The sequence below is a fragment of the Equus przewalskii genome, chromosome 14 (assembly GCF_037783145.1).
Source record: "Equus przewalskii isolate Varuska chromosome 14, EquPr2, whole genome shotgun sequence".
Lineage (NCBI taxonomy): Eukaryota > Metazoa > Chordata > Mammalia > Perissodactyla > Equidae > Equus > Equus przewalskii.
The window spans coordinates 45,072,048-45,090,835 of NC_091844.1; the positions used below are offsets into that span (position 1 = coordinate 45,072,048).

At 44.7% G+C, this 18,788-nt stretch overlaps 1 protein-coding gene across 12 annotated transcripts in view; it reads right to left on the bottom strand.

The window, feature by feature from the left end:
- Positions 1 to 2,137: 2,137 nt before the first annotated feature.
- SPTBN1 (spectrin beta, non-erythrocytic 1) overlaps positions 2,138 to 18,788 on the bottom strand; it is a 189,028-nt gene continuing 172,377 nt past the window's right edge. For 8 of the 12 annotated variants that reach the window (XM_070572696.1, XM_070572697.1, XM_070572702.1 and 5 more), the window contains 10 exons: positions 17,825 to 18,069; positions 16,487 to 16,625; positions 15,614 to 15,698; positions 13,566 to 13,762; positions 12,582 to 12,694; positions 11,807 to 11,870; positions 7,212 to 7,450; positions 5,830 to 6,003; positions 4,277 to 4,319; positions 2,138 to 3,453 (listed from right to left, as the gene is read on the bottom strand). In XM_070572696.1, coding sequence (XP_070428797.1) covers positions 3,235 to 3,453; positions 4,277 to 4,319; positions 5,830 to 6,003; positions 7,212 to 7,450; positions 11,807 to 11,870; positions 12,582 to 12,694; positions 13,566 to 13,762; positions 15,614 to 15,698; positions 16,487 to 16,625; positions 17,825 to 18,069 — 1,518 coding nt within the window. In that variant the 3' untranslated portion in view covers positions 2,138 to 3,234. Of the gene's footprint in view, positions 3,454 to 4,276; positions 4,320 to 5,829; positions 6,004 to 7,211; positions 7,451 to 8,222; positions 10,352 to 11,806; positions 11,871 to 12,581; positions 12,695 to 13,565; positions 13,763 to 15,613; positions 15,699 to 16,486; positions 16,626 to 17,824; positions 18,070 to 18,788 lie in introns of all 12 variants that reach the window. The other 4 variants (XR_011526084.1, XR_011526085.1, XR_011526086.1 and 1 more) reach the window with 1 other exon arrangement.

Sequence of the window (18,788 nt, forward strand, 5' to 3'; positions counted from 1 at the left end):
AAGAAACCCTTAGAAGATTATGAGGCTTCTATCAAAAGGACCCAGAAGCCAACTTGAAGGGGTTCCCACCAGCCAAAGATGGACATTTTTATGTTTCAAAGAGGATAATTTCATTGATGGTTAGTGCTGGGAAATGGAAAGTCAAAGATTTTCACCGTGACTTTCAATGATCAGGGACGTCTTGAGCTTTGATGGACAGAAGTTTTCCTTGTTTTTTTTTTTATGGCTTTTTGGGTTATTGGTCATGCTTAGGAAAGTCAGTTCAAATAATGGGAAAGACTCAAGCATTTATCTTGCCTTTCCTATGTGAATTCTACCACTAGGTGAAAGGAAATATTTAAGTATCCCAATGAACAAATGAGAATATATCCTGGGGGGAATATCATAAGGCCCCGGCACACAACCAATCCTAAAACTGCCCAGAATGTGGTGAGAAGACAACAACGTGCCCCTTTGCCCAGTCTAATACACTCTATTTCATTGACTGAAGATGCCATGACTTGTAAGAAGCATCATCAAAGTGCCCTCAAGAAAGCGCAACACTGAGATGCCCTCAACTGAAGATGCATCTCAACTTTGGAGATGTTCAAATGTGACAAAAGTGGCCTTTTATCAATCAAGAATGCCCCTCTCCTGGCCTGTCTTATTTTACTGCTTCTCACTTTTGAGACGGATGCAGAGGCTGGTATTACCACCCATCCTGTGTCACTAAAAATTAGAGTAAAATAGCACATTACAGCAATAAAAATGAATGTGCACAATCCTCAAAATACTAAATAGGGTAGGATTAAAAGAATTCACCCACTATTAACCCTGACCAGATTGAAGATTATGATCCTATATGGCCTGTAACTTCTCCCAGGCAACACATCTCGATTTGGGTTTTCTAATTGCACCTGTTGACATCAGTTCCTGAACTGGAGAAGCCAGTCTGCTGCTGCTGCTGCTTCTCCTTCCACTGCTCATCTTCCGCTTTCAGGCCTCAGGGGATCCTCAGCAAGTGCAGCAATGAGAACAAGTACCACGAAACCCAGGCTTTGTAATCAGGGGTCTGCAGCTCTCTGGAATCATGTGCAGAACGTTCCAGGTGTACGTAGTTTTTATGGGATTCTGGGATTGCTCATTTTCCTTTTGAGTGTGGCCTGCCTGCCACCTACCTGGCTTTGTGAAGAGTAGGCTGTAATCAATCACAATTATTTTCCAAGATACTTTTTCTTAACTAAAACATTTTGGTCAGAGGTTCATCCGTTGAGAGCTGAACAACCTGATTCCAATCCTGAGTACGGCAAGGGAAAGGGAGTGTCACATGGTGTAAATGGCCTTGGGTGCACGTGAGAGGAGGGGGAGAAGATGGTGAGGGAGGTCTCAGTTCAACTAGGGGTAACAAAAAGCTCCAGTGCCATTTAGCTGTGGAGGCCAGGACCGATGCGTCATGGTAGGCACAGCTTTGGTGGAAGAACTTCCTGAAAATCCACAGCATCCATTGCTGCTTCACTAAGCAAATATGTAAGCAGTATGGAGTCAATACACTCAGATAAAACAGGACAAGTGTATCAGGCATATATGACCCATGACCTTACACTGGCATCAGCAAACAAGCCCCTGGGCCAAATGTAGCCTGCCATCTGTTTCCCTATGATCAGGGTAAAATAGATTTTACATTTTAAATGTTTTTTAAAAAAGAGTAACACTGGGCGGCACGTGAAAATTATATGAAGGACATTATATGAACATAGGCATGCCCATTCGTTTACATATTGTCAGTGGCTGCCTCATTTTACACAAGAGCAGAGTTTCAACAGAGAGTATAGCCCACAAAGCCTAAAATATTACTCTCTCTGGCCCTTTGCAGAAAATGTTTGCCAACCCCTGCCTCACAGCTCAGATTTAGCAAGCTCTCTAACTTTTTCATGAATAAAAGATAAAATTCAGATGCATAGCTGAAAAACGTTCCATGCTTATTATTCTGTTTGCAGGAGTTTCAAAGCCGCTGCATCATCCATGCCCAACAGCACAGAGCAGGAACCCAGATGGACCGTCCAAGGTTTCCCGTTAGCTATTTCTCGCTTTGCAATTTCCCTACATAGCCCTACATAGCGTGCACGCAGGAGAGAAAAACAATAATGACCCACCGTGCTAGATTTAAAAGCATTTAATGACATAGCATATATTTAACAGATAGGGCAAAAGTGGAGAGGTACAGGTCATACGACTGAGCACCAGGCCTGAGGGACCACCTCCCTGCTCAGGCCCAGCCTCGGAGTTCATTCCTATCAATGCCATTTTGATTGTGCAGTAAGATGAAAATTTGTCATTACAATCGTTACAGTGACAGAGAAATGCACACTATGTATCAAATAGCAAGGTAATGAAGCAAATTATAACACAGTGTGGCAACGCACGAGCAAGTAACCATTAGAGTAACATTACTTTGTCCAGTAAATGCTTCAGTTCCACTTGTACACTTACCAATGATTTAAAGGGTTTATTATACATCTAGTTTTATTATACTTTGTACTAGAATTATCTCAAACATACAATATAATGTATTTCAGCAAAAAAAAATTGAAATTACAGATTATTTAAAACAGTTATCAGTTTTCTATTCCTTCTTGTATCCCGACATTCTGAACCATCGTCGCGGTTGATGCAGAAAGCTGCATGTCGTGTGTTAGTAAGTGATGCCAGATACAAACGGTTTGGTCTGTAGAGTTAACATGGAGCTGCACTATGGCTGCAGCAGATCTTAATACACGATCTGTTTAATCAAGGTAAGACCCATCGTGGGCACTTCTAATAGTCAAGACTCAAGGAAACCACTGGGAGCAAATGGAAGAGAATGGTGTCAGGAAATTGGTACGTTTTGTCTCTGGTGAGCACAGGAAATATTGTTTAAGCACCGCTGCCCTGCATACCAACAGCACTAGAGGCAGGTTATTTCCAACACAGCCTCACAAAATTGAGGAACAGTTTAAATATTGAGATCTAATCTATAGAATTTCATTAAAAAAAATCTGGTCTGCCCTCTGCACCTCAAACTTTTGTAACTTGGAGATAAAGTGTTTAGGGGTATGTTCCCCATCCCCCCAAGAAATGCTCTATAAATTAAAAAAAAAAAAGGAAATCACCACATTGAGGAACATTAGGCACAGAGAGCAATGTGTTGGTTTTGAGCTCGCATGCTGGAATTTCACTGAAAAGGTAAGAGAAGGGCAGGAGATGAAGGAAAGGAGTTCACTTCTTTTTGCCAAAAATGCTGAACCGCTTCTCTTTGTCTTTCTCTTTGTCCTTTTCCCGCTTGCCGGGACTGGACTCGCTGGTGATGGTGACAACGCTGGTGGGCAAGGTCTGTGCCCGGCTAGATGCTGGCGTGCTCTGGGTGCTGGCAGACACCTCGTATTTATCGGAGGAGATGGCGGAGGAGATGGCCTGGATCCATGTGTTCATTTCCTCCTGGACAAATGGGGAGGCACAGGTGAGACTCAACTAAGCGGCTTGGGCAGGAGATGCTCTTGCTCCACCTGGATGACCATACGAGCCTCTGTTGGCTGGAAGGCTAGGGAACAATGCGTCTGGCTGACAGAGGCATCTGGCTAACTGAGGGGTAAGCAATTCCCAAATGAACCTCTGCTTTATCATACGTAGAGTGAACATGGTTCAACTCTCACGAGAATTCAGTTTACAGACCCTGAAGGTCATCACTCCAGTATATGGTCCTACAAACCTGCAAGAGCTCCATCTGTGGGGTGTCAGGACCCACTCTGAAAAGTTGACTTTCCTTTTTTTCTATTGAAATATATTTGACATATAACATTGTATAAATTTAATAGAAGTTGCTTTCTAAAATTTAAAGCACATGTTGTTTTCTCATCAGTTGACCCTCTCTCCCCTCAAGGTGGAGCACAACCCTGAATGGCTGGTTAAAGGCAGTGGGGTACAGAGAGGAGACTCCTGACTGGGCTTCAGGATCCACGTCTGGCCCTGGGACCACCTCGCTGTGCCTCATATACTGGGAGGGGGTGGGGAAGGTTTCCTCTGTGGACTTCAACGGACCCTGCATTAGCTCTCCTGCCATGGCCAAGGAGACAGGGAAATGACATTCCCTGCCTCCTAGAGACATAAGTGAACACCTTCTAGAGTTAGTGACGGTGAAGCCTAGATGACAGAAGCCATCGCTGACCATTATTTATTGAAGAACATCATAAATGAAACTTATCATGCCACAAACACTTGCGAACTCTTAAATATCTGGGAGAAATGAATCTTAGAAACTTACATCATCTTTGGCTTGGAAGAGGTACTCATTGCCATCATTTAGCCTGTAATTTGAAAAAAGAAAGTAAGTCACGATATAACTTAAAAAAAAAAAAATCCCCCAACTTTCCTATGTGGGATACAAGCAGGCCACAGAATCATACCAGATGGCTCGTCAGAGCTCTGCACACATCACCAACTGTGCCTGTGACCCACACAGGCCCAGCAGTGGCTCCCTGGACTCAAGAAGCCATATAATTGGGCCAGTATAACATACATAGGCAACTCAGTGTTTCAATCCACTGGAAGAATCGAAAAAGTCCCAAACGTATCAACATCTGGCTTTGTTTTGGCAACGATCACTTGGATCCTGATCACTGCTCTAAACTGAAGTCAAGAGAAATCTCTTTAAAAATTATGAGCCTTTTTGAAATTCTGCTACTGAGCTTGTATCCCCCACATTTAAAAATACCAGAGTTTCTGAACAGATGTACAGAAAAGGTCTCCTAGATTTCTCTTTCCATGTATGTCTCAGAGGGAAAGAAACTGCCCTGGGGAGGCCATCACTGTGACACCAAGAGGTCACTGGCGTGGAGGGCTCAGTCATTCACTCCACCGCTGTCAAGAGGAAGGGGGTGTTGCCAGGGTGGAGGAGGGTAAGTGCTCTTTGCCAATATCCTGACCCTCTGAAGCTGCATCATGGAGTACAAAGGGGGAGGCAGCCAGGGAGCCAGGCTGTCTGCGCCTTGTCTTACAAAATGTAACATGTTCCAAGTCCCGAAGAGCCTGCTCCAGCGCTCGTCAACAGAGCTCAATAAATCACACCATTTGCAATCCTTGGCTAGTCCAACTGGCACGAGACACACACATCACTGGAGGCCAAAGCTTTTCAGATCTCAAAGCAACAGATCAAATTAGTATTAAACTACTTTAAGTAATGTCCTAACCACTAACATGTTTACTTTTTACATTTTTAAAAGATAAAATGGTTTTTCTGCCCATTTCCAAGCACAAGCAGAACTTCTGAGCCTGGATCCTCTCTGTGGGGAGGTGTATGTGTTCTCCAGGGTAGAGACATTTGGAATTAGATGGTTCCAGAGGCACTGGGAACATCTGCTGGGCGAGTCAGGGGAGCACACACACTTCCTGTTTGTCTCCATCTGGCTCCAGGATGACTCATTTAACCCATCTCCAGATAATTCATAAGCAAAGAATAGCATCTCCTGGGTCTGGATAAGCTGCAAAAACGGGGAAACTATTTTTCTAAGCTTCCCTTAAATTATGAAATATAACTTGCTCACCTTGTCTGAGGGAACAGGAAGTTCTAGCTTATAAAAACAAAAGCCCCTTTTCCTCAATGTTCAGCTATGCTGTTAACCACAGGGACGCCGGTGACTGGCCACATCCCCAAAGACCCTAACCGAGATGTGTGCCAAACTGGTTTGTCACTTATTGGTTTTTTAAATGGCAGAGAAAGGAACCAACCAACCACAGTGTCTATCTAAGAAAATCAAGGCCCAGAGTGAAAATGAACACGCCCCCACCCGCCGGCAACCACAAAGCGACAACTCTCACCTGAGCTTGAACACGTGCTTCTTCTTCTTGTAATCAAGGGCCACTTCACAGACGGCTTCTTTCAAACTCACAGGGACCTCGCTGTGGTAGGGAATTCCGGAAGCAGCGGTCTTTGCATCTTTGTAGAAACCCATTTCTTGGTTATTTATGACACAATAAACATTGTGCCAGGACCTGAGCAGTTAAGAAAGGAACGTCAAAGTGCTACACCACACTCCCTTAAAGAGTTAAGAATCTGATTAATATGAAAATGGTCCTCAGACATGGTTTGACCCCTTGTTAAGAGTCCTTCCTAAATCCTACTAAAAATAGACAGTGGCACAAAATTCCTCCGTGGACTCTCGGGACAGCCACATGCTGCTGTGGTGGCAGGCTTCTGAGGGCTACCTCTCTCTCGATATTTGCAGAAAAACATGGTTCCCTCTTCTATTACATACAGGCACTCTTGGCTCTGACGGGAAAGATTTTGTCGGTGTTTGGTACTCTTTGCTGTAGTACCCTCTTGTGGTAAGGGGATACAGGCCAGGCTCCTTCAGTGAAACATGCCTGGCCTTAAGCAGCATTTCCACCTCAGCTCCATTCTTGATGTGGCTTGGCAACCTGACAGGAGGCAGATCCAGGGCCATTAGCACTTAGGAATCTTTGGATCAATTAGAAAAAGGTGGCTTTCCCCCATCATACAGCAAACTATCATAATATACTGATTTTATAAGAACAAGACACTTTACTGCTGCCTGCCTGTATTAACAAATCCATGCTGTCCTCAACACGGATGGCAGCTCTTAGACGGGATTCCCTGGTCTGGTGTACAACCTGCATAACCACATGGTGGCCCCAGGCAGTTTGGTCTGCTGGTTAAGCACACAGGCTGTGGAGTCAGATAAGAGTTTTATCCCAGCTATGCCATTTACTAGGGTTTCTACAGAGAGTAAACTTCCATAAGCTTCCAGAGCCTCAGTCTCCTCAGCTGTAAAATAGAGATAATGGAAGCAGGACTACTGGGAGATGCTGAAGACTGATATGGAGATAAGGCAGGGGGAATGATGAATGTCTTAAAAAATCCCACGAGGAGGAATCCTACAATGAAATCATCTTGCTTTAGGGAAGACTCCGCAACCTCAAACTAGCAGCACTCCTTCTCAGGATGAACTACTAAGGCCTCTTTTTGCTATTTCCATCCACACTTGACTCTTCTCTCAGTGAGTAAGACGCGCTCTACTCCAACTTTCCACTGTCAGTCCTAAGAATCACGTGATGCCCAGGAAGCTACAGAATAAACCAAGGACATGAACACACACTCCCCTTTCAACTCAAGACCGACCCGCCTCAACCTTTAACGGGCTGACTTCGCATCTTAATGCCCCGGACTTTGCTGTCATTACCTGCTTGAGGCTTTCTTGTTGTGGGCCTCCCACTCGTGCTTCCGATTCAGGAAGCCTTCCATCTGGGCCGAAGGCGTCTCCTGGGCTCTGGCTGGCAAGGTGGCGGCACTCTGGGGCGGGAGGGCAGTCTTGGCTTTGCGGTCGGAGGTGGGGGAGGGGATGGGGCTGGACTCTTTCGAGCTCGTCCTCTGTTCGGCAGCACCGTTGACCATTTCGCTTGTGTCTGCCGTTTCTGCCATCTAGGGACAGCGGAGAGGCCATTCAGCTAACCCCGAGAGCCACGGCAGTGATCACATACGCTCTAACTGACTCGCACACGTGGCTGTGTATAAATGCCTGGCACAGATCGAGGCAGTACAGTAAAACCATTGCACATCCCACAAAGCCAGCTGGACACCAAGGACATTAGAAGGTGGGAATGGATTAATACCCGCCCGTTTATGGGGATATGAGAAAAGCGAAATGCCAGTATGAGTTTTACTGCACTCTGCTCCTCTGATCAATCCATTTTCACTAATATAACTCAGATCATTTCCTCTTGTGGTTACTTTAAAACAAAAGGACAACGGTAACAATCACACATATTAAATATGAGAGAGTGGACGTTATACAGCAGCCACCTTACAACCAAGGACGCCACCAGAAGGGCTGGAAGTTTAAGCGAAAGGGCATTCACAAACAGATCGATAGACAACTCTATCAGAGCTACACAGCATTCCCCCAAAGTAAGACAAGGAAAGACGTTTCGTTTCTGAAAATGCTCTCTGGCTCTCCTCCCCCTCCCCTCAACACATCGTCATAAACACATGCAGAAATTAGGATGACAATCATGCATTTCGCATCTACCATCCCAGTTAGACTTTGGAACTTAAGAGCTGGAAGGAAATGAGGCAAGTCAACAAACATTGTTTTAACCACATCTGCCGAAGTTGTATCGTGAGTGGGTTGTAGTTTGTGTTAAAGGAGCTGGAAAAGCCAATCACAGTCACTCAACACCACACAGCTATTTACCCCCAAACAAAGACAGAACCAGGGCCTTCCCCATCACGTGTTGGTTGATCACGGTGCCTTGCTGCACTGAGACGAGAAAGCCCAGAGACAGCCAGGCTTCCAGCGGCTCTGACCCTTCAGGCTGGAGACGTCTTCGGGAGCTGTTTCTTCCCAAGCTCATTTATATTGTAACGCTCATGGCTTTTCGGCTTGGGAAATGCAGTAGGGTCTTGATTCATTATCACTTTCAGCCTGTGTACCATCAACTGTGTACCATGAACTGTAGCAGCCCCTGGCTGATATACCCAGGGCGTGGGATTAGCGAGTTACTAAAGCTGGGTGGGTGAGGCTGACGCTTTAGTGGATTACAGACAACCTGCACCCTTCGTACGCGGACAAACATGGAGGTGTCAATGGCACGCTCATTAGATACGTCCCCCATCACTGCTGCCCAGAACCAAAATGACACTGAATTAGCAGCAACAACCTCAACAGGATAAACACTAGACTGGCCACCACTGCTTGAACACTCAGATATGTCAACTCTCAGAACTGGGTCTCTCCTTTAGGTCTTATCTAAGTGGCTGAGTGGGAGTTACAAGTTTATATTCCATCTGTGCAAACTACCACCATTAGCATCAGAGTTTAGGGTGAGACTAGAGGCTATGCAATTTAAGGGTGTTTTTGACTGCAACCCTTCACCCACATAACAATGTGGAAAGTAGATTCTTAGGGCAAAAAGGCATGGGTGATTATCCTGGCCTTGCAAGTGACAGCCTGTGGACACGTGCTTACGAGCAATAGGCTATTCAAATATTTCTCTCCTTCCTTTCACTTTTAATGGAGAGATGCAGGAGAGAAAAATCACCACCAAAAAAACAAAATCCTGAGTCAAAAGACAGTGAGTAGATTTTAAAGTTGACAAATCTGTTCTTCTGATTTCAAGAAACTTCTGATGGGGAGGAAGCAGGAGTTTGGTCTGGAAGGCCTGTGCCAGGTGTGAGTCTAGGGAGACATGAGGTTAGTGTGTCTAGAAACCAGGTTAAAAAAAAATTAGTGCTGCAGGTGGTGCTCGCAAACTGCTAGTGACAGCAATGACCTGGATAGACGAACGTTTACTGGAAAAAGGCTAAAATTTATAGCACTTGGTCGGACTTCAAACATAGGTGAAGACCAGGGGAACCTCTTCTGGGGGAAATTCTGCAGCAAAAATTTTTTTCTTTAGAGTTAGAAGGAAAGAGAAAACCCCAAACCAGTATGCAGAGATAATTAATGTTTATGCAAATGAATTACTAATCAAGAAAACAAGGAAAATAAAAGGAACAAAATGAATTTTAATGGACATGTGCTTAAGCATGCCAACAGACAACACACCACTAGAGACAGACATCAAAGCAAATCATAGTGCTACGACCAGACGGTGGGTACACGAGGATCCACCCCGGCCCCACCCCACGGTGCTTCTCTTGAGCGATTAGTCCAGAGTGCTTTAGTGGCCGGGTACACCTGAGATGTTTAAATCAGGAGGTGAACATAAATGCAACGTGACAACTAGTAGCACAAGAAACACCTGATTGGTTTTCTAAGTGCACGAAGCAACGCTATTTCCAAGTTCATTAACTTGAGTCTCTGCATCGTTAACTCAAAAGAGTGAAAAGGCTTTTCTTCTTCCGACACAATCCAATCGTAATTAAAAATTTGCTCTGGCAAGCTACAATTTAAAAATCTAGATAAAAACAGGCATGAGAACAAATGCCAAAAACATCACAGCGCTCCTTCCCTGTGTGTTTATGTGGTTCCTTTTTTTTTTTGGTCTTCTGAATACAAAAAGCATAAAATTGGGCATTAGTCCTGATGATATAAAATTTAAACATATATATGGAAACATCACATATATACATATAGATCAGTGACACATATAATTTGGAGCCAGAAACACACGTCAGGGCTCCCTAAAGATCAAAGATGAAGCACTGGTTTTTTTCTAAAACGGATTTTGGTGTATTTAAGGCAGAGACCCAATAATGGTGCACATTACCCCGAGAACATAAGAAGCTTGGCATCTATCTATATACCCATCTACAGTCACAAGTAGATAGATATGTACATAGAAATAAGGAAAAACAAACAAGATGCTACATGATGTTATCCTGACAAAAGAAAAAAAAGACATGCATCATGAAATGAAAAGACAAATTAGACTTAACTCATGGAGAACACATATCAATACAGGTTTCTAATTCCACTAACATCTAAATATGGCAAATGAGCAAGTGAACGTCCCACAAGGCTTTGATGTAACATGGATTTGGTTTTGTCTTTACGAGTACCAGGAAATCACCTCTTTCATTAACTTCTATTCCTAAGGAATAGAATTTCTGTGAAAACATTTTCAACCCCTGCTGGTGGTCTGATAAATCCCAACCTAAAAGACTCCTTACTAGAGAACTCCACAGAGAGTCCCAAGAAATGAAAAACGAATCAGAAGATCCGTACACACGGCGGAGACATACAACAGAGTTTCTGTCTACAGAGACTCTAAAATTTCTTCGGAAGCCAGGAGGCACGCAACTGCTCCCAGGGTGGTCCACCAAGCACATCCTTCAAGTAACCAGGGTGAACCAGAATGGCTTTTGTTCCATTTGTTTGAAAAATTTAAATAGTTTGACACCCTGAAGTCATCAACTGAATGGAGAGGCCTGGAAGTCTGGTAGGCAGGCCTCTGACAGATGCTGGCAACAGCTGTCACCTGCCACGTCCCTTGTCCCAGCGGTGCTGACCGTGACCACGACAAAGGTGGCAGCAGCAGTCAGTGGGCATTTTATTCCCGAGGCTGGCTGCATTATCTGCTGCAAAGAAGCCTAGAATCCTCAATTCAGGACTTGGCAGAAAAAAATAAAGGAGGAGCTGGTTTGCAAAGAGTAATAAATGATCTGCAGATCTCAAAACGTTTGAGATTCTACGCCTAAACATGAAAACACCTTCCCAAGTAGATTCTCCTTCCCTTTCTTTGTCATTGTTGATGAATGAACGCAGCCTGAATGGAATGTTACTCAGCTGACTTTAGCTTGTAACCTTAACATTTCAAGTCTCCCTCCTCATACCCCAGTCTTCCTAGTTACGAGTAAACTAGTGCAGGTTAATAAAGGGGCTATGTACAGCGCAGTACTGCACCCTGTTAGTATAACTGGATGTGTCGTACCTGTCGGATTCTAGTTCTCTTCTTCATTTTGCTGTAATCTCATTTAATTTCAATTACTCATGTAAGGTTTTCGCTGTAAAATCTTAATAAAGTAAAAAGCTCACAATAAATAAACAAAAAATAAGCATGTTGCTTTACGGCAACTGAGCATCCATCAGTTAAAAGACTCAAATAAACATGAATTAAATGCAAACAAATATGAAACCAAGGAAGTCTATGAATTAAGTAAAATTTTAACACCGTGGGTGAAGTGGAAGCCAAAAGGTCAAATCAACAGGATTTGGAAAGAATGGTTCTTGACAAATGGTAGTGAACTTCACAGTCCAGACCACGGCTAGTCACTGGCTGTCCGTCTGCTATTAAAGTTTTTGTAGTTTTGGTAGGTTTGAGAGCGATAACTAACCCGTGGAGATCCCTGTTCAGCCGGCAAACCATTCTGGGAAACTTGCTCTCCTTTGGAAGTATCCCTGTTAGGCAAAGGGGGAAAGAAGACAGAGGAGGGGAGGGAGGGAGGGAGAGGAAGGAAGAAGAAAAGAGGAGAAAGAGAAAAATGGTAAGAGAGGATGGGTGAGAACATCAATTTGATTACAGGTTTTCTCTCAGAAAAACATACACAACCTTCCTCTACATAATACAACTTTTATATTAAAAAAAAACCTTTCCAGGTGTTTCAGACGCTAGCTAGAGAATAAGACTACACGCACGCCCCTCCCCGCATGCAGGCAGCATGAGTGGCTGTCAGGGAGCTCTTAGCACAGCAAAATAACTAGCCTTTCAGAAATAGAGAATAACTTCTGTCCTTCATGTGATGCCACAAAGAACTTTCAAAAAGCATCACCACAAAATCACTGGCCTGAAATCTAGGTGGTTCCCTCCATCCATTTAATAGCATGGAAATTCTGAGTGCGTGTGAGTGTACACACACACGCGTGCGTGTGCAGTAGAGAGGGTGCTGTCTACATTCCACTTCTGCCGCCTGCACAGCAATGTGACCGTGGACAAGTCAGTGTTCTCAGATGTTACCCAGGGATGACCATACAGATTCTAAATATTCTACAGAAGAATTAAGCGGAAGGGCATGTGGCTAGGCCTAGTGAAGCACAAGCTTAGACAGACGCCCCCAGACCTCACTCGTCCCTGCAGCTCAGGTTCCAGCAGCGCCGCTGCCTGCCACTCACCACTGCTGCTGGGACTCGGCCTCCTCGGAAGCCCTCGTGCTCGGCTCAGGAGAAGGCGGCCGCCTCTTCCTCTCCTCTTCCTCTTGCTGTCTGCGCACTTCCAGTAACTCCAACTGAGGGAGAACACAGTGACGTTCAGCAGAGCCCCAAACTCTCTCTTTTAAGGAAAGGGCTCTAGACGAACCCAGGAAGTCTTCTTGTCCGAGTTTTCCACACTGGATCATACTGGACAACTAGAAGCTCTAACACCCTAAGCAAAATGGCACTAAGGTGACAGGAACTGCAGCTACAACCCCGAAACTACAAGAAACAGAGGTGTGAGTGATGAAACAGGTCTATTCCATGGGCTGGTAGATCCCTATCAGTCGTTTGTGTGGCCCCTAGGACACCGGGTTTAATTTCTAAGTGAACTATGCCGCTATCAACTCGGCTCAGGAAGAAAGAACCTGAGCATGCGGCTCTGTGCTGGACCTCCCATCAGAGCTCAGACAAACTCCACTGAGACAGGGCTGCAGGAATTCTCAAGGAAGCTTCCTGTGCTGTGGTAAGAATTTGTGATCAGCCAAATGTGGGCAGAAGAGGTGATCAGGCAACGGGAGAATTTTCAATGGTCTAGGATCAAGCTATGACTTGACGGGAACTCTAATCCTGAAATTTTAAACAGAATTAAAAGGCTATGCTCCCTAGAAACAAAGCTTCTATTAGATATGGGAGGAAAAGCAGATCCGAAGAGAAAAGCAAAGCCCAATCAATTGACTCCCAGGCAGGACACTATGATAAGTGATCCAAAATCAAGATGCCCAGGATGTGACTGAGGGGCTGGGAGCCCTGGACAGTCACCCAGGTGCTGTGCCAAGAGAGCCACCAATTTCAGGAAGAAAACAGAGTAGTAATGTGAATTCCCTGGTCTAGGAGGCAGGCAGAAAGAAGAGGCTGTCTATAAGAACGAAGAGGCCGAGTGTCCGGCGTCCAGCGGCCACTTACCGTCGTCAGCCTTTCCAGGGCAGAGAACCTCTCGTCCCAGGTTGCTGCAGACTTTTCAAAAGCCTCATGGCGCTTGATGAGCTTCTCCACCTCGTCCACACTCTGGCCTATTTCTCTGCTGGATAGGTATGGCTCCTGTCCGAGCAGCCAAGCCTCGGCCACACTGGCGTCCCTTGAGAACTGATGGACCTCCAAAACTGCATAGGGTACCAAGAGTGAGGGCTCGTGAGCAGTGGGATGTGGCAGTAAGGGATGGCACTGCCCTCTGGTGGCAGCTGCCTGCACAACTAGTTTATAGTCTAGTGTCGATCAGTGCTGTCCAACATAAATGTAATGTGAGCTACACATGCAACTTTAACTTTTCCAGCAGCCACATTAAAAATAAACAGGTAAAAGTAATTTCAAAAGCACATTGTAGACAACATGATATATCAAACTGTTATCAATGCAACATGTAATCAGTATAAAAAATTATTGAGATGTTTCATTCTTTTTTCTTCCATCTTTGAAATCTGATGTGTATTTTATCCTTAAAGCACATCTCAATTTGGACTGGCCACATTTCAAGTTCTCAGGAGCCACATGTAGACAGTGACTTCCAGACTGGACAACGCAGGCCGAGAGGGTGTGCTCTGCTCACTCAGCCCACTTCCATGAAGTAAGCCTCAGAGCCCTGCAGGAATTCACAAGCCACGTAACAACCAGATCACGTTGATGGAGCAGGCATTCTTAAACCACTCTTTATGGGGTGCTGGTCCTATGTTTTATTTTGTGGAGTTGAAAGGGAGGGAAGGATGTGGGGAGCACTGCAGAAAATGGCGACAATAGGGGCCAAGGCTTTTGCTTTATTCGTCCTGTGCCTCCACATGTGAGGAAGCAGCATGGCTTCCACTGGTTATGAGAAGGCCAGTCAGAAGCGGCTTCGCACTGTGGCTAACACGAATTTTCACTGCATCTCAAGCAGCAGTGCTGGGGGTCATTCAGATAAGAAATGGACTGCAGGCAGCATCAGTAACCCCAGGAACTGCCAGTTGTCTCTTTTCATCACCCTGGTGGCCCCCAACATTGCCATGAGATGATGCCACCATTGCACCAGGGACTGTCACCTCATTCTGTACACCCAGCATTCACCTGGTGCCTAGTTCACAGTGGGGGTACTAGGGGTTTTGCTGAGCTGTGCCTGCCCAGGAATTCTTAAAATTTATAGACCAAATCTTCATCCAAAGAATTGTCAAGAGTGGATTTCTTTTCAAAAAGGGCTGTGGGCCCAAAAGAGTAACGTGCTTTCACTAGGTAAAAACACACCTTTAAGATCGTTTCTAGTAAGCACCCTTGGTGTCTGAGTATATGGTTACAACACAAGGACAGAGCCCAGAGCCCCAAACACAGAATGGCAAAGATGGTAAATAACACTTGAGTTGGCCTACCACTTTCAGCATTCATACCGATTATTAAGCACTATCCCCAATACTGCAAATTATAAACTCTGTGTTAGCTCACATGTTCCTTTATAAGATTAAAAATAGAATCTACCTCAGAGGGTCATCGTGGAGAGTAAATACAGAAAAATAGATAAAACACTTAGAGGAATGCCCGTTTCACTGCAAAACCTCGATATTTGTTACCTTTTACTTTGTTATCAATCTTCTACCAAGAGCACCAAATATAAGACCTAATCAGGCCACCTTTCCAGCTTCTTGACTCTGCAGTAATAATTCTTCTTAAAGACAAGTGGAGGAGAAGGCTTTTACCCACACTCTCCCAGAGGGACACGGAATTCTCTCATCCCATGCTGCTCCTTAAGAGCATCCAAATCCCACTTCCGACACTGAGATCAGTCATGGGAAGAAGAATAAAGAATATGCCACAGGAAACTACTTAAAAATATTTAGCATGAAAGTGTGAAATAGGGCATTAAAAAAGAAGCATTTAGAACTCCTAAAATCATTAAGTGATAACATCACATCAAATCGATTAAAGCAGGAAAATAAACTTGCGTACTTTCAATGGACCCCCAAAGAGAGTAAAAAGATTAAGTACGTCCTTACTCAGTCTTAACCATTCCCATCGGTCTTCCCACTTGTCAATCATTTCTTTTCTCTTTTCTGTCAACTGCAGTAACTTTTCCTTGATCTGTGAGAAAAGAAGGACCACGAGGACATCTTAATAGAATGTACCACATCCTCCTAGCCTTCCCCTTGATAAGCCACTTCATGTAAGAAAAATACATTTTTTGTGGAGACTACCACTAAACCAGGAAATATCTAAGGACTGCTCAGTCTATCTGTGTACTGGGATAGGAGAGAAAAGCATGGCAACCTTCCTTCCAGAAGGGGCTGACAGGAAGGCTGGGCTCCACTGAAAGCAGCTTTGTCGTGAGGAGGCCAACAACGCACTGAGCCCCCTCTGGACTCGGGGGCTCCCTTCAGCGAGCACGCTAAGGAAGAGAGGGCCAGCAAGAGGGGCAAAGCCCTGACCTCTCTGAGAGAACACTGAATCCCCTGAAGGGGCCACACACTGACTAACCACTTACCTCTTTACTACCACGGCCCTAACTGGAACTAGCAACCATCCACTAAAGAGCAAACTGATCTAGGGCACATGTGACAGAGAAGGGGTGGCACCTAGGAAGGTGGGAGGATGAAACCTGCACCTGGGGCATCAACAATTGTCTTCTGTGCCAGGGATCAACTGGCTCTGTGCCAAGAGTCTTGCATAAGTTGTCTTACTCTACACACAAAGGAAAGAAGGCATTCCAAAATATATGTATCTGTGTATGTGTGTATGAATGCAAATAGCTATTTCTTTCTGTATGTATGTGCATACACACACATATAGACATACTTCACTAAACAAAATCAATTTACATGTGAACACCAGCTGTGTGCATCCCAGGGCCCCTAAGCAAAGCAGCATCCTACCTCCTCGGATGCGTAGTGCTTTCTTGCCAGCAGGGATTTCCCAAGTTCAATGCAGGTTGTGAAGCTGTCATTACGGGCATCAATTTCAGCTTTGATACCTTGATGATTGTTCATTAATAATTCAACAGATGACACATCCCTAAAATTAGACAAATAATACCTCCTTTAGGAGATCAAGCTTTTCAAACAAATGTGTAGGTTTCAAAACACGTAATTAATTTGAAGGCACTATTCACCGGCACAATTTGCCTTTCAGTTCTGATTCACAGTCTGAGCTCAGGCTGGGTCACTGGAGCTGAGGCACAATGACAGTCTAATTCAGGATCAGCTATGCAACCTAACAGTAAGAATAAGGCTACCCTCATTTTTGTGGTGCACGCCTGAATAATTTAAAATGGTTGCTTGGCAGGTACCAGAAAAACCATTCGATTTCTGTTCAAACTTATACTTTGAAATGCAATTCAGACTTTTTTCGAGAAGGTACAGAGGCAATAACAGGCATCCCCGATCATACACCAATGAGTTAGCTGTCCAAGGTTCAGGAGATGCGTGTTCCAGAGAGCAGCTGACACCACCCCCTTCTTTAGACATGAAGAGACACAGCATAGGAACCAGCTTAGAAATCAATAATTGGTAGAGCTGAGAGAGCTTCTCACGGATCAAACCTATGAACTAAAAAGTCTTGATTTAGGAAATACAGTTGTTTTACATATATATGTAGTTATAAAAATATTTCTTCTTTTGGAGCATAGTTCATTTCTCAGTTACAGCAGGGGCTGGGGCTGGCAGGAGTGAACTGGGGGTTGTATATGTGCTGCTTGGTCATCTATTAGCTTCTCTTAGCTGCTCTGCATGAAACATAGCCAAAGAGAAGATATAGAACGAATAGCAAAAAATAATCTCAAGATGCCATTACAGCAGATGTTGAGGGTTAAGAGACACCCTTAAGTAACGTGTATGAAAACGGATAAAGAGGTTTTTAATCTAATAGAGAAAAAGAACACAGAAAAGCCATCTTATTCCAATGGTGAGGTAGAGCTGGTTATGTCCAAGGTATGAGGTCACAGACAAAGGCAGGAGGGCCAGGGTGAGCGTGGAACACGGGGGCAGGGTAGGGTGAGAAACACGGAGGGCGCGACAACACTGGGTCCCTCATTCCTTGGTAACCACGCGCAGCAGACTGGAGCAGTGGTGGCTCCCCAAAAACTCCTCCCCACCCCTGCTCTGGCCTTGAAACTCTCAGGTAAGGCCCCCAGTTCTCTCTGGAAGATCCCTTCTACACATTAACCGGGGTCAACTAGCCAGATTTCCTCCTGCCCAGGAGGCCAGGAGTGTTACCTTGGCTTCTCCTGGGCTTCGATTTGCCGGATGACATCCTCCATCCATAGCATGAGGTCACGCACCATGCTGAAGAAGCGGAACTTGTCCCCTGTGTCCACCAGCCGCACCCTGCGGCCCTCACAAGCATCCAGCAGGGCCTTCCAGGCTTCCAGAACCTCATTCTCTCGCTTCTGGATGTCATCAGCCTTGTCACCCGCATAGGCTGCCTGGAGGCGGGCCGCATCCTCCTGCAGTTGCCTCACCTGCAGAGCCACGGGGAGACGAGCCAGGTGAGAGGGCTGGGCCTTCTCTCCATCGCCCCACCACTCCCTTCACGCACATCACACGCTGTCTGCTTATGCACTAACTGAAGAACCAAGTCCAAATGGATCCCTTGTCCCCCAAGAAGCTCACAATTCCATCAGGGAGATCTAACTCACAAAACCCCAAGTTTACTATAAACGTATTGCACTACATCATTAAGTTCTACATGAACAATAAAACAAATGAAATGCTGCAGGAATGCAGGTGGGAGACTTTGGTGAGGAAAGGGCCCCTGGAGGTGGCCTGGATATACAGACAGAACAGAAATCACATGGTACATATCCAGACATAGTTTATTAAAACAATAAACACCTAATCTGCTCCTTTAGGGTAAACATGATGTTTTTATCATGAATAAGAAACTGCCATGAAGAACACATTTTGAAAATGCCTTTTCCATTGCTATGTGATGTTGCTGAAAACAATACACGTATCATGTGTAAAGAGCTCTCACAATGGGAGAATTCAACTTGAAAAACATAAAAATGCAGCATCTAACGTAGTTGAAAAAACTGACTGATATTTAACAAGGTAAAATTTTAACCAGCCAAATTTCAAATTTCAAATTTCAAAAACTGCATCATAAGGAAATGCAAATAGGTCTTATGGAAAGATGTTAAAAGGAGATACTGTAATTTTTCATCTAGTAGATAGTTGG